The sequence below is a fragment of the Hemiscyllium ocellatum genome, chromosome 33 (assembly GCF_020745735.1).
Source record: "Hemiscyllium ocellatum isolate sHemOce1 chromosome 33, sHemOce1.pat.X.cur, whole genome shotgun sequence".
NCBI classification, from domain to species: Eukaryota; Metazoa; Chordata; class Chondrichthyes; order Orectolobiformes; family Hemiscylliidae; genus Hemiscyllium; species Hemiscyllium ocellatum.
In genome coordinates, this window is record NC_083433.1 from 6,199,972 (window position 1) to 6,214,696 (window position 14,725).

General features: G+C 45.7%; 1 protein-coding gene across 1 annotated transcript in view; it reads right to left on the reverse strand.

Annotated features, from left to right (window-relative positions):
- LOC132831420 (receptor-type tyrosine-protein phosphatase H-like) overlaps positions 1–14,725 on the reverse strand; it is a 107,152-nt gene that overhangs the window by 61,295 nt on the left and 31,132 nt on the right. Inside the window, exon 2 of the mRNA XM_060849561.1 lies at positions 12,619–12,646. Within this exon, the coding sequence (XP_060705544.1) occupies positions 12,619–12,646 (28 nt within the window). The remainder of the gene's footprint in view (positions 1–12,618; positions 12,647–14,725) is intronic.

Below are 14,725 nucleotides of genomic sequence, written 5' to 3' on the forward strand. Positions count from 1 at the left end.
TATTTCTTCGACAATAAAACTGCCTGGAAATATTTGCCCAGGAAAGTCCATGGACACACAGACAGTGAAGGTGTTCAAAATGGAAAGAAATGCTTTGTTAGGTAGGCACCAGACAACTGTAAGGTGTAAGAGAAGCCGCCATGTCTGACAAAATGGCCGACCAGGAATGATGAGCTGATGCTACGTCTCTTATTCACTAAGACTACATGTTCAAGTTAACTTGGTTCCTCACCTGCAGTAAGGAAGTCTTTTGAGTATCTTTTATGTTTATTTGAGTCTTTCCACCCAGTTTTGTAAGCCATTGCAGTCTATTTAAGATAGTAAAGGCATCAATAGGTATGGAGAGAAAGCAAGAATTTGGCCTGGAGGAAGAAGATTAGATTGAACACCAGAGCAGGCTCAAGATGGCCAAAGGGCCTATTCCAGATCCTTATGTTTCGGGAGGCATAGGGGGTTGGTTAGTTCAGTTGTGTGAACTTTGTAATGCAGAGTGATGCCAACAGCATGGGTTCAATTTGCATACTGGCTGAGGCCACCATGAAAGACTCTCTTTCTCAACCTCTCCCCTGGCCTGAGGTGTGGTGACCCTCAGGTTAAACTCACCACCATTTCTCTCTCTCTTTCTAATGAGAGCGGCCCTATGGTCTGGTAGGAACACGGCAACTTTAGCTTTGGGGGTTAGTTAGCTCAGTTGGCTGGATAGCTGGTTTGCGATGCTAACAGCATGGACCCAATTCCCACATGGACTGAGGTTACCACAAAGGATTCGCCTTCTCAACATCTCCCCCTCCCCTGAGGTGTGGTGACCCTCCGGTTAACACCACCCACCCTCCCCCACCCCGCCCCTTGTCTGTCTCTCAAATGAGAGTGGGACAAATGATGACTTTACCTTTAGAGTGAGACATTTTCAATTGCGTACCACTGTCTTTTTCAGTCCACTGAAGGATTTTCTCAAGGTATTTCTGTCTCCTGAATCTCAGTACCCGCAATTGTCTCAGCTCCAATCTTTTATCTTAGCTCAGCAGTGACCTCCTAATGAAGACTTCCAACTCTGTTTCAAGTCAAGGGATAGTGGAATGGACTTAAAGCAGAGCTGATTGATAAAGGGTGAGGGAGCAGCTGGGGAACAGGGTCTTGTGTCTCACTCTAACCCTGTTCTCACGTGTCTCTGACAATTAAGGAAACAACTGCAGGGTCAGTGGTGCCTGTTTTATTTTAGCTTCTTGGCATTCAGCTAAATTCAGAAGTGGAGAGTCCTCTTCCCTTTTTTATAGACCACTGACATAAGGGGCTGGGCAGTTAACGGACACAATATAGGGCTTGGTATTTGATGGTGACGATACAGAAAGTTGTGACATTGTACTGCAGAGAAATCCAGAAGGCCATGCCTTAGGGATTGAATTGTTGGAGAAACTCAATCTTCTGCACATGGCCAAAAACAGTAGAGTGCAATAATAACCCCATTCCTGATGAAGGGTTTGTGCCTGAAAGGTCGACTCTCCTGCTTCTCGGATGCTGCCTGACCTGTTGTGCTTTTCCAGCACCGCACTCTCAACTCCGACCTCCAGCATGTGCAGACCTCACTTGCTCCACAGTGCAATAAGAGGCCATTTAGCTTGTTGGAACGAGCAATGTAATTAGTACCACACCTCTGCTTTTTCCTAAGCCCCTGCACATTTTTCCTTCCCCAGGTCCCTTTGGAAGTATCTTGTTGAACCATAGAATCCCTACAGTGTGGAAACAGGCCATTTGGCCCAACAAATCCACACTGACCCTCCAAAGAGTAACCCACCCAGACCCATTCCCCTACTACTTTACATTTACCCCTGACTAATACCCCTAACCTACACATCCTTGAACACTATGGGCAATTTCCCATGGCCAACCCACCAATCCACCCTAACCTGCATTTGGACTGTGGGAGGAAACCGGAGCACCCAGAGGAAACCCACGCAGACACGGGGAGAACGTGCAAACTCCACACAGACAGTCCCGGAATATAACAGAATCCCTGTGTAAGTGTGCACTTGAATATTCCATCATGTTGCTTGGATCTATCTATCGTAAACTTGAGATCATTCGAAACTGCTGCCTGTGTCCTCACCCTGGTGCATCCAACTCCTCTGTCTCACTAATCTACGTGATAGTCAATGATACCATCGGCCAAATCTTATGTTTTTTGGGGCGACATCTGGATTATATTTTGTGAAAGGTTGCCCTCACAAAGCCAAGTTCTTTCACCGTATTGTGCAAATTCCGTTTCATTAACCAACCCCGAAGGTGACCCGTATGTTGAATTCCAGCTCTGTCTTACCACATGCATTTCCCGGAACACCTCGCTACCCTCACAGATAACTGGGAATTCACCAACATCCCTTGACCTCCACGCTATCTTTAAACGCCCTCTGTGCCCCGCGAGAAGAACTCTCCGTCTGGGGCTGCTCAGTTTCTGATATTTGCCCTGGATAGGGGTATATCAGCACCTCGCTTTGTGGGTGGGGACCTGGGGGCCCTGCTAGACAGGCTGTTGCACACGTGGTGGTCCAAACCAGCTTGGAGGGGTGGGGGCAAGCCACCAGTCCATTCCAACCTGGTCCAAGGGCTTTTATTCCTGGTGAAGGGCTTTTGCCCGAAACGTCGATTTCGCTGCTCGTTGGATGTTGCCTGACCTGCTGTGCTCTTCCTGCACCACTGATCCAGAACAAGGGTTATAGCAGTCTCAGCCATCTGCACTAATGCCCGATGCTGGAGGAGGAAGGTCAATGACATTCGCCACTCTGCCAAGGTAGGTGCCACCATCTTCTCTCTCCACTCTCTCTTTCCCTGTTACTGCACTCACCTCCCACCAAGGCTCATACTCCATTACCCTCACGATTAGCTGCAACATCTTCCCTCACCCACCCCAACGCCCTCCCGACACACTCACTCTGCGCTGCCCACTCACTCACTCGGGACACCTCCCCACCTGCACCAACAGTAATCACTGTACCACCTACTGCAATACTAGCCTGTGTCTCTTTCCAGGGGGCAAAGAGTCCACAAAGAGGCAGAAAGAGTCAAGTTGGGCGGTGGACTGCCTGACATTCAGCTCCATCCCCCATTTAGGTGGAGTGCATCCTGACCCTGTGCCAGGTGGTTAACGGATTGGTGTTGGAGGCTTCCCTTGGTCTCACTGTGCTGGGACCCCCTGACTTGGGTATAGCCCCCTCAACTGGACTGAGGCTGACTGACAACTCATACAATCTTCTTTTGCATCTGTGGCAAAGGGCAAGGCAGGACAGCAGGGATGTGGGCCTGGAGTGTGTTTGTGAGTATATGTGAATCACTGAGGGTGTGAGTGAATGAGTGAGTAATGAGTAAGTGTGTGAGTGTGAGTAACTGAGTGACTGTGAGTGAGTGAGTGAATGAGTGAATGTGCATGAGTGAGTGAGGCTATGATTCTGAGTGAGTGTGTGTGTGAGTGCTATGACAGTGAGTGAGTGAGTGAGTCAGTGCTATGGCAGTGAGTGACTGAGTGACTGTGAGTGAGTGAGTGAATGAGTAAGTGAATGTGCGTGAGTGAGTGAGACTATGGTTGTGAGTGAGTGTGTGTGTGTGTGAGTGCTATGACAGTGAGTGAGTGTTATGACAGTGAGTGAGTGAGTCAGTGCTATGGCAGTGAGTGAATGAGAGAGTGAGTGAGTGAATGAGTAAGTGAATGTGCGTGAGTGAGTGAGGCTATGATTGTGAGTGAGTGTGTGTGTGAGTGCTATGACAGTGAGTGAGTGAGTGAGTCAGTGCTATGGCAGTGAGTGAATGAGAGAGTGAGTGAGTGAGTCAGTCAGTCAGTGCTATGACAGTGAGTGAGTGAGGGAGTGAATGAGAGTGAGTCAATGCTATGACAGTGAGGGAGTGAGTGCTCTGACAGTGAGTGAGGAGCTGGGGTGGTGTCCCTGAGCACACAGTGCCCTTGCTGCTGTGATACACTGAGAGGTATCCAGTGCAGCCCCATGGTCAGCAGTGAAGGGCAGGAGCATCCTGCATTGAGTATATGAGTTGGGACGCCATGTGACAACTGTACAAGACATTGGTCAGGTCACTTTTGGAATACTGTGTTCAGTTGTGGCTTCCCTGCTCTAGGAAAAATGTTGTGAAACTTGAAAGAGCTAAGAAAAGATTTACAAGGATGTTGCCAGGATTGGAGGATCTGAGTTATAGGGAGAGGCTGAATAGGCTGGGGCTGTTTTCCCTGGAGCATTGGAGGCTGAGGGGTGACTTTATGGAGATTTATAAAATCATGAAGGGCATGGATAGGATAAATAGACGTGGTCTTGCTCCTAGGGTGGGGGAATCCAAAGCTAGTAGGCATAGGTTTAAGATGTGAGAGGAAAGATTTAAGAGGGACCTCAGGGGCAATGTTTTCATGCAGAGGGTGGTACATGTATGGAATGGACTATTACAGGAAGTGGTGGAGGCTGGTACAATTACAACATTTAAAAGGTATATGAATAGGAAGGGTTTAGAGGGATATGGGACCACATCAGGTTGGGATATCTAATCGGCATGGACGAGTTGGACCGAAGGATCTGTTTCCGTGTTGTACATCTCTACGACTCTATGGCCATAAGCAGATCAGAGATGGACCCTGAGGCTGGCACATGTTGGACGCAATGTACGAGAACGTGGAGAGCAAGGGCCAGTGCCCATGGAGTGTGCCCAGAGATACCGGTGCCCGATGTCCAACACAGACATTGTTCAGAACAAGTGATGACTGAATGCGACATGTTACCCGCTCTGGTTTTCATGGCGAGGTCACTCATTGTTTGGATGAGTTTGGTAGGAGAGGAAGCTGAATATTAATTCATCAGGAGAGTTGAGTCATTCGCAAAAAACAATAATTCCCCTCAATCAGTCACTCACTGCTGCTCTAAAGCATGAAAGATGGAGTGAGATGTTCCTGATGTTGAGATTGTCTTCGCTGTATTACTTGTCTGACAGGAATCTCGTCATAGTCCAGATTGTTCAAACCCTGAAAAGATTCTGCTCACAGTCCCTGAGGGTGGTCGGGTGCTTTGTCAATACAGAGAGATGGTGGGGGGGGTGGGGGGGTGTGGTGCTCGGAACTGATGGGGAGATTCACCATGCCTCATGAGAGTGGCATCCCCCAGTAACTTCAGCTGGCATGGGAAGTGAGCTCATTGCATATTGATAACATGCCACTTTTCAATCCAGCTCTCCAACACCTTGAGCTAACTGACCAGTCCCTATAATAGCAGCAATTTTTAAAAAAAAGCCTCGATTTTCAATTTCCCAGCCCATTCTCAAATTCCTTGAGGGCCTCAATCTTTGCAGTCTCCTGCAGTCTCTGCACCTCCTCCCCTTAGATCCCCAGCAATCTTTCAGCTCTGACTTCTTAAAGCAGTTCTAGAGTTTATCGCTCCACAATCAGAGGCTGTAGCTAGGCCCTGAACTCTGGAATCCCCTCTTCATTCTCTCCACCTCCCTATCCCTGTATCTTAAGATGTTCCTTCAACCTCACTCTTCAACAGGCTTACGTCCATTTGCCCTAAAACCTCCTGTGCCTCAGCACCACATTTTGTTCAACGCTGCATCGGTATATAAAGGCAAGTTGTTGTAACACTCTGGTTACAGGGTTCACTTGGTGCTGGGAAGTTGCATCGTATTTAGCCCATCGATTTTCCTGTCACATTCTCTAGCATTTTGACTAAGCTTTTCTCAAACCATTATCTGCTCTAAGCTGAACAATAGCTGGCTTAGGTTAATAAGTCATTCACTGCTTTGCATTATAACAGGAAACCTGATGACACAAGGAATCATCTCCGTACAGGGACTGGATCAGAGACAAATGCCTTTTTCTCCGAAACCCTCCATGACCACAGAAAGTTGGGATGGCACAGTGTGGGAGTAAATACAGATAAGAGGTTGAGCAGACAAACTTCACTGGCTAGTGTTGTCTCCTCTCCTGCACTGGCTCGACAATGTTCTGTCCCTGTTACCTTGCAAAGAATAGAATGCAGTCAGGAAATGCTTGCAGAAGAGCTAGAATTTCACCCACGCTGAATAAAACAGAGCTGTACAACTGATATCAATGCAGGCATTCTCTTGGTGAGGCTAAATGAACATCAAAGCAGACACAGAATCATAGACCTGGACAGCACAGAAACAGTCAGTCCAACTCGTCCATGCCGACCAGATATCCTTAATTAATCTTAAAATCACACAACACCAGGTTATAGTCCAACAGGTTTAATTGGAAGCACACTAGCTTTCAGAGCGACGCTCCTTCATCAGATGATAGCAGAGGGCTTGATCGTAACACAGGATTTATAGCAAAAATCCGCAGTGTGATGTAACTGAAATTATACATTGAAAAATCGATTGTCTGTTAAGCCTTTCATCTGTTAGAATAAATTGATAGTTTCACTTCTTTCATGTGTAAATCACAAAACCCTTCTTTTTAAAGTTGCATTCTCGGGTTAGACAGACAAAGACCCACATGCTCACATATATTTTGTGGGGTGAATTTGTATTGCACGTTGCTCAAAAACTGCATACATTCATGTAGAACTCTGAGCTCAAAAACTGCAGGAATTTATGTAAAACACTGTTATCTCACTTATTAGATTAGAATCAATCGAAACATCAGGTCATAGGCAAAGAACACAGGGGGCTGACACCTTCAACATATTGTCTAGCTATCACCATTGTTAGCAGCTAACCCGAGAATGCAACTTTAAAAAGAAGGGTTTTGTGATTTACACATGAAAGAAGTGAAACTATCACTGTATTCTAACAGATGAAAGGATTAACAGACAATCAATTTTTCAATGTATAATTTCAGTTACATCACACTGCGAATTTTTGCTATAAATTCTGTGTTACGATCGAGCCCTGCACAATCACCTGGTGAAGGAGCGTTGCTCCGAAAGCTAGTGTGCTTCCAATTAAACATGTTGGACTATAACCTGGTAATGTGTGATTTTTAACTTTGTACACCCCAGTCCAACACCGGCATCTCCAAATCATAAATTAATCTAGTCAGATTTGCCAGCATTTGGCCCACATCCCTCTAAACCCTTCTTATTCATATACCCATATGAATGTCTTTTAAAAGTCATCCTGTCTCCTGAAGAAGGGTTACACCCGAAACATTGACTTCTGATGCTGCCTGGCTTTCTGTGTTCTTCCAGCCTCCTGCCTGTCTACTTGGGATTCCAGCATCTGCAGGTTTTTTTTTGTCTCCACCATCCTCTCCGGCAGCTCATTCCATACACGCACTACCCTCTGCGTGAAACAGTTGCCCCTTACGTCCCTTTCAAATCTTCCTCCCCTCATCTTTAACCTCTGCCCTCTAGTTTTGGGTTCCCCTACCCTGGGGAAAAGACCTTGGCTATTCCCCCTCGCCATCTGTACATCTGGAAATTATTGCAAACACTTTCTGGTGCAGAGGGTTACTTTGCCAAAGCCTGCTAGGAGTACAGGTTAGTTCAGTTGGCTGGATGACTGGTTTACAATGGGCAGAAGTGGGTACTGCAGATGCCGGAGATTAGAGTCAAGGTTAGAGTGGTGCTGGAAAAGCACAGCAGGTCAGGCAGCATCAAGCAGCAGGAAAATTGATGTTTCGGGCAAAAACCCTTCATCAGGAATTAATGATTCATTCTTGATGAAGGACTTTTGCCCGAAACTTTGATTTTCCTGCTCCTCGGATGCTGCCTGACCTGCTGTGCTTTTCCAGCACCACTCTAATCTTGACTGGTTTACAATGCAGAGTGATGTTAACTTTCCACAAGTTAACGTTGCTGTCTGCCTATGGTCCTTTCAGACTGCGGCTGCTTCCACTACGATCAGGCATTATCAGAAAACAGAGGAATCTTTGGGTAATTATTCACAGATCCTTGAAGTCGGCAGAGCACATGAATAGGTTAGTGCAGAAGGCATATAGGTTACTTGCTTTCATCAGTCAGAGCATAGATTATAAGAGCAAGGAGGTTGTGTTGGAATTGTACAGACCATTGGTCAGGCCCCAGCTGGAGTACTGTGCGCAGTTGTGGTCACCTCACTACAGGAAGGACGTGATAGCACTGGAGAGGGTACAGAGGAGGCTCATCAGGATGTTGCTTGCGATGAGATATTGAGCTATAAGCAGAGACTAGATTGGGTTGGATTGTTTTCTTTAGAGCAGAGAAGGATTTAGAGAGGACACAATTGAGGTGTATAGTGTTATGAGGGGATTGAACAGGGAGATTAGAGAGCAGCCGTTCCCCTTGGTCGAGGGGTCAATCACGAGAGGGCATAGTTTTCGGGAATGGGGCAGGAGATTCGGGGGGAATTTGGGGAAAAGACTTTTTCACTCAGTGGTTGGCGGGAATCTGGAACACACCTTCTGCTTGGGAAGGTCGTGGAGTCTGGAAGACTGACAGGCATTTAAAAAATGTTCGGATAAGCACTTCAAATATCATAACATTCAGGGCTATTAGATATGGGAAACTCGGATTAACGCACTTTTAGTAGCAGTTAGATCAATGTTGACCAGATGAGCCGAAGACCCTTTTCTGCGCTATATGAATCTATGATCACTTTCGGCCAATGTGCCACACACACAGGAATTTACTTCAGATTTCTGACTACAAAAGTGAATATGAGCAGTGGGTGCAGTCCCCGCAAGTTTGATAAAAACATGCTAATTGTGTACGTTTCCATTCCAGCGAGACTGTATTTGCTGATCCAGCACTCCCTTTCATAATCAGGCTTAATGGAGAACACTGGGCTTGGCATTAGTGGGAGCATCGATACCCTCTCAAACTGGGACAAACCTGGTCACCTCGACACTTCCCATGCTGTCCTGTAGCCTCAGGTTTCCCTCTTGCAAGTCTGAATGGCCACTTTGTTCTGTGCAAAGTCAGACATTGGCATGATGCCATCTTAATTGATACCTTAATCAGCTCAAATCTGCTGCTCACTGAGTAACCCTGTTACTTTCAACGGGCACCATTTACTCTTCTCGTTGTCGTGGAAAGGCTTCCAACATCAAACACCCCTCCCACCCCAGTTACACTCTCCCCCAACCTCTTCTGTCAGGCAGGAGGTACAAAAGCCTGAACACCAGCAGGTGTAGGAACAGCTTTATCCCCTGCTGTTATGCAGAACATAGAACAATACAGCGCAGAACAGGCCATTCGGCTCTCGATGTTGCGCCAACCTGTGAACTAATCTAGGCTCATCCCCCTACACTATCTCATCATCATCCATGTGCTTAATCAGGGGTTGTTTAAATCTCCCTAATGTGGCTGAGTTAACTACATTAGCAGACAGGGCATTCCACTCTCTGCGTAAAGAACCTGCCTCTGACATCTGTCTTAAATCTATCACCCCTCAATTTGTAGCTCCCTTGTACAAGCTGATGTCATCATCCTAGGAATAAGACTTTCACTGTCTACCCTATCTAATCCTCGGATCATCTTATATGTCTCTATCAAACCCTCTCTTTGCCTTCTTCTTTCCAATGAGAACAGACCCAAGTCTCTCAGCCTTTCCTCATAAGGCCTTCCCTCCAGACCAGGCAACATCCTGGTAAATCTCCTCTGCACCTTTTCCAATGCTTCCACATCCTTCCTGTAATGGGACAACCAGAACTGTACAGAATATTCCAAGTGAGGCCACACTAGCATTTTGTACAGTTGCAGCATGGCATCACAGCTCCGGAATTCAATCCCTTCCCTATTATATATTATTAGGCTGTTGAACGGATCTATCTAACTTCAAATCTAACGTTGACATTACTTTGTGCTCCTCCTGTTCAGCTGCAACCTTGTATATCTCACTCTGTCATCTGTATGTCCATGTTTGCTATGATCTGCCTGCACTGCTCACAAAACAGAACTTTTCACTGTACTCAGGTACATGCGACCACGATAAATAAAAAAAATCAACTCAAAAGTGAGACACGCACCCGGGACAAAGATTCTGAAGAAAAGTCACACTGTACTCAAAACATTAACTCTGCTTCCCTCTCCACAGATGCTGCCAGACCTGCAGAATTTCTCCAGTACTCTCTATGCTTATATCAAATTATTCCAATTTCCTTACAAGTTGTAAGTGATCTCACAGAGGAACGCTGAACCATTGAGTTTGCTCTGCGTGTTGTCATAGTGATTTCACAATGTCAGCACCACCCTCCCCTCAGATATAAAGCCTGCTGTAACATTTGGGCCTTTAATTGATACAATCTGGAAGTAGGGATCTTGTTTCAGTTCATGAATGAGGACGCCGTTTAAAAAAAAGAATCAGCAAGTGCTGAGAACTAGAACCAAGGGTCACAGTGTAAGGATCATGGGTAGGCCATGGGGACTGAGATGAGGAGAAGTGTCTTCATCCAGGGAGTGGGGAACCTGTGGAATTCTCTGTCATAGAAAGTGGTTGAGACCAAAACATTGAAGGTTTTCAAGAAGGAGTTAGATATAGGTGCTAAATACTGCAGATGCTGGTAACTGCACTGAAAAAAAAATGCTGGAAATCACCACAGGTCAGGCAGCATCCACAGAGAGAAAGCAAGCCCATCTTTCAAGTTTAGATTAGATTAATTACAGCGTGGAAACAGGCCCTTCGGCCCAACAAGTCCACACTGACCCTCCGAAGAGCAACCCACCCAGACCCATTCCCCTACACCTAACACTAGGTAATTTAACATGGCCAATTCACCTAACTTGCACATTTTTTTTGGACTGTGGGAGGAAACCGGAGCAAACCCACGCAGACAGGGGGAGAATGTGCAAACTCCACACCGACAGTTGCCTGAGGCAGGAATTGAACCCGGGTCTCTGGCGCTGTGAGGCAGCAGTGCTACCGTGCCACCCGAGACAATGACTCCATCAGAGCAAGTCTGAGTTAGATATAAATCTTAGGGCAAAAGGGATCAAAAGGTATGGGGGAGAAAGCAGGAACAGGGGCTGAGTTGGATGATCAGCTATGATCAGATTGAAAGGTGGAACAGGCTTGAAGGGCTGAATGGCCTCCTCCTGCTCCTGCTACTTTTAATATTTCTAAACATGCACCCACCCACCATTTAAACTGATAACAAGAGTGGTTCCAGAGTGAAGGTGCTAGACGGGTCATCTTTCATAAACTCTTTCACATGTCCCATTAGCTGTTAAGGTAACTGTCAAAACCACAAGAGTCGCTCAGCAAATGGTCATATCGTTGAGAAAACATCTCAGCTCAGCAACACAGAATTTTTTTCTCTTGTTTCCCGTCAGTCTGGGAAGTGACTGTTTGTTGCTGGGAAATTCAAAGAAAAAGGAAGATGTGTGTGAAGTCATTCAGGCCTCATAAAGTAAATCAGGCAATGGCCACATATTTCACAGACAGCAATGCGGAAGATCAATTGGTGCTACGGCGTGTGGCATGATAAAGAGATATTCTCGTTCACTCATATTTGATGTTAAGATCAATCTAATCTCATTTGGATTCCTCGTCAAGTCACTTTCCAAAGAGGGGAATACATCTGACATTATCTTCCAGGCCACAGGGATCCAGTGAATCTATATAATTCCTTAGATCAAGCTAGACATGGGTTAGTAAAGGCCCATTCCAGATCATTGTAGATGCAAGGCCTATTAACAGTGTGGTGAATGGAAGTGAGTACAACTATTAAAACCTACATTTACATAGCACCTACAATATTAAAAGAGTTCAGAAAAGCTTTACAAGAATGTTGCCAGGGTTGGAGAGTTTGAGCTATAGGGAGAGGATGGGTAGGCTGGGAATGTTTTCCCTGGTGTGTCAGAGGCTGAGGAGTGACCTTGTAGAGGTTTATAAAATCATGAGGGGCATGGATAGGGTAAATAGACAATAAAAGGGACCTAAGGGAAAGACATAAAAGGGACCTAAGGGGCAGCTTTTTCACGCAGAGGGTTGTGTGTGTATGGAATGAGCTGCCAAGGAAGGGGTGGAGGCTGGAACAATTACAACATTTAAAAGGCACCTGGATGGGCCAAGTGCTGGGAAATGGAATTAGATTAGGTTAGGATATCTGGCCAGCATGGACGAGTTGGAAGAGAACGTTTCTATGACTCTATGATGGAAGGTCCAAAGGTGCTTCATAGGAACATTAGATAACAAAACCTGACACCTCCAGGAGATACTAAGCTAGCACAATAGTCTGCTAAATCGGGGGGAGTGTCTCAAAGGAGGTAAGCAAGGTCAAGAGGTAGATGGAGGGATTTCTAGAGCTCAGAGCCAAGGCAAATGAAGGCACCACCACCAAATGTGGAGCAATTAAAATCGAGAATGAGCAAAGGGTAATACTAAGAGGAGAGCCAAGGTCTCTGAGGATAGTGAGGCTAGAGGAGAAACAGTGAGGGGCGAGGCTGTGGGCCAACATAAAAACGAAGGGGAGAATTTTACCGTTGGGTCATTGAACAAGGGGCCGGCGATAAGGGGCTGCCCTGTGAACTCTCTGCCTGACTAAAGCAACAACACTTTCCTTTCGAGCTGAGATTAGAATGTTAGTTTCATGAAAGGGGAATTAACCTCAAAGGAGAACAAACAGAATATTCACCAACTGCAGTCCAACTGCACTTTTACCATATCTTATAATCACGGTGAAATTGTGGAACTTACCAGAACAATTCAGGCTGTAGACGATCTCCTGTTGATTGAGAAAGAAACTGAGTTAGTGTTGGGATAGTATATACAATGCTAATCAAAAGCTTAATTCCTCAGCTGACTTCCTTCATTTTCAATTTCCTGATTATTGGAAATGACCATTTTGCCACAGAAATGCTGGTGTTAGTATCATGGCACATCTGTGCTAAGAAACCCCTCATCGTAAATTCTCACCCTCTAGTTTACCATCCCGTCCATATTCAACGTGCCCACCCCTCGTCGCTGAACACGCATTGCTCAGCTCAGATTGATTTAAAATTTGCCTGAGCAACTTCCAATTACAGTCCCCAGACTACCCCTCTCACTCCATCCCTCGCACTTCATCCCCAGTCTTCACATTCCCTCCCTGTCCCTCTGATCCCCTCCCAACTTCTTCCCTCCCCATGAACATTCCCCCTTCCCCTCTTTCTCTGTCCCCATTCCCTCTCTCCCTCGTAGATACAGAGTATATTTTGAGAATGAGAATTAGCTTTATTGTCACATGTACTCAAAGGAGTACGTTGAAAAGTGTATCAGTTGCCAGTTGTAGCACATCTTCGGTACAAAGTTCCCCACATATAGCTGCTTCAGTTATAGTTCTTAGAAAAAAATAGAGTATTGAAAAGTCTAGCATTGCAGATTTTAGGAATAAATTATAAAATGGAGGAAAAAATGTTCAGTACAACGGTCTTTGACCCCAGTCCATACTGGCACCTAGTGTCTCGTTTGCAATGGGCCTTGACTCTAGACTGCACTGGGCTTCACAAGGCCGTGAGATCGCTCTGGAATCACTGCAAAACAGATACCCAAGCTGAGGCCAGGTATTGGGTCAGTTAGCTTGACAGCTGGTTTGCAATGCAGAGTGATATCAACAGCAGCAATTCAATTCCTGTACCGGCTGGGATTACTGTGACAGACTTCCCTGCTCAACCTCTCCCCTTGCCTGAGTTTGGTGACCCTCAGGTTAAGCTACCACAGTCAACTGTGCTGGCCTGCTGCTGACAGCGCTTGGAATCAGACTCTGATGTTTGTCTTTCTTGTGTATCTGACCTATGTTTATACTGTGGATAGCTGGAATTATTTTTTCTTCATTTCTCTAGCTTTGTACTGAGGTACCTAAAATGGCACTGTAAGAGGCAATTTGTAAATTTTTCACTGTACTCATTTGTGTACCTGACAATCAAGCTAATGCATTCATTCATTCATCTCTCTCTAATGAGTGATCGGCTGCTATGATCTGGTAAGACTATGGTGACTTTCCCTAGTGTAGTAATTGGAACCAGGTGGATCATGTTCACTATGAGATCCTTGATTGGGTTGCTAACCTGGATAACCATTATAACCAGGGTATTGCCCTTTGATGTGAAGGGCACTGCTTGTCACTGGCCACTCGGGTGTTTCCTTTCTTCCTAGTGGTGGAAATTAAATAAAGATTTGTGCACCTTGTGTCTTTCACTGTGTCTCACACCTGCACACACACAACATGGGGGCTGGGGAAAACATAAGCACTATCGCAGTTAGGCGGTAGTGTGGGGGGTAAAAGAAGAAAAGGGAAAAAAAATAGAATTTAGAAAAAAAAAATTTAAATCTATAATCGGGGATTTGGGTCCAAAGAAAAATATAACCAGGAGATTAGAATCTCCTCAGTTGAGGACTGACTCTGAGCTGGCTGGTCGAGTTGCAAGACAAAGGAAAAAAGCTATGAACAGGGTATTCAGAGTCTGTTTACTTCAGGAAGTGACTCCTAGCTGGCTGGCTGTAGCCAGGGTATCGTGCACATGTGGATAAAGGGGGAGTTAGTGATGGGATACCAGCCTCTGGGCAGTTATTTCTCCCATGCTTTTTATTTATTTATTTATGGGATGTGGGCTTTGTTGGGTGAGCCAGCATTTATTGCCCCTCCCCAGTTGCCCCTTGAGAATGTGGTGGTGAATGGTCTTTTTGGGTCACTGCAGTTCATGTGCTTGATGGACACCCACAGTTCTGTTAGGGCTGGAGTTCTAGAATGTTGACCCAGCGCCACTGAACGAATGATGACATAGTTCTGCATAACATACCACTATGCATGTATTTATTAAAATAT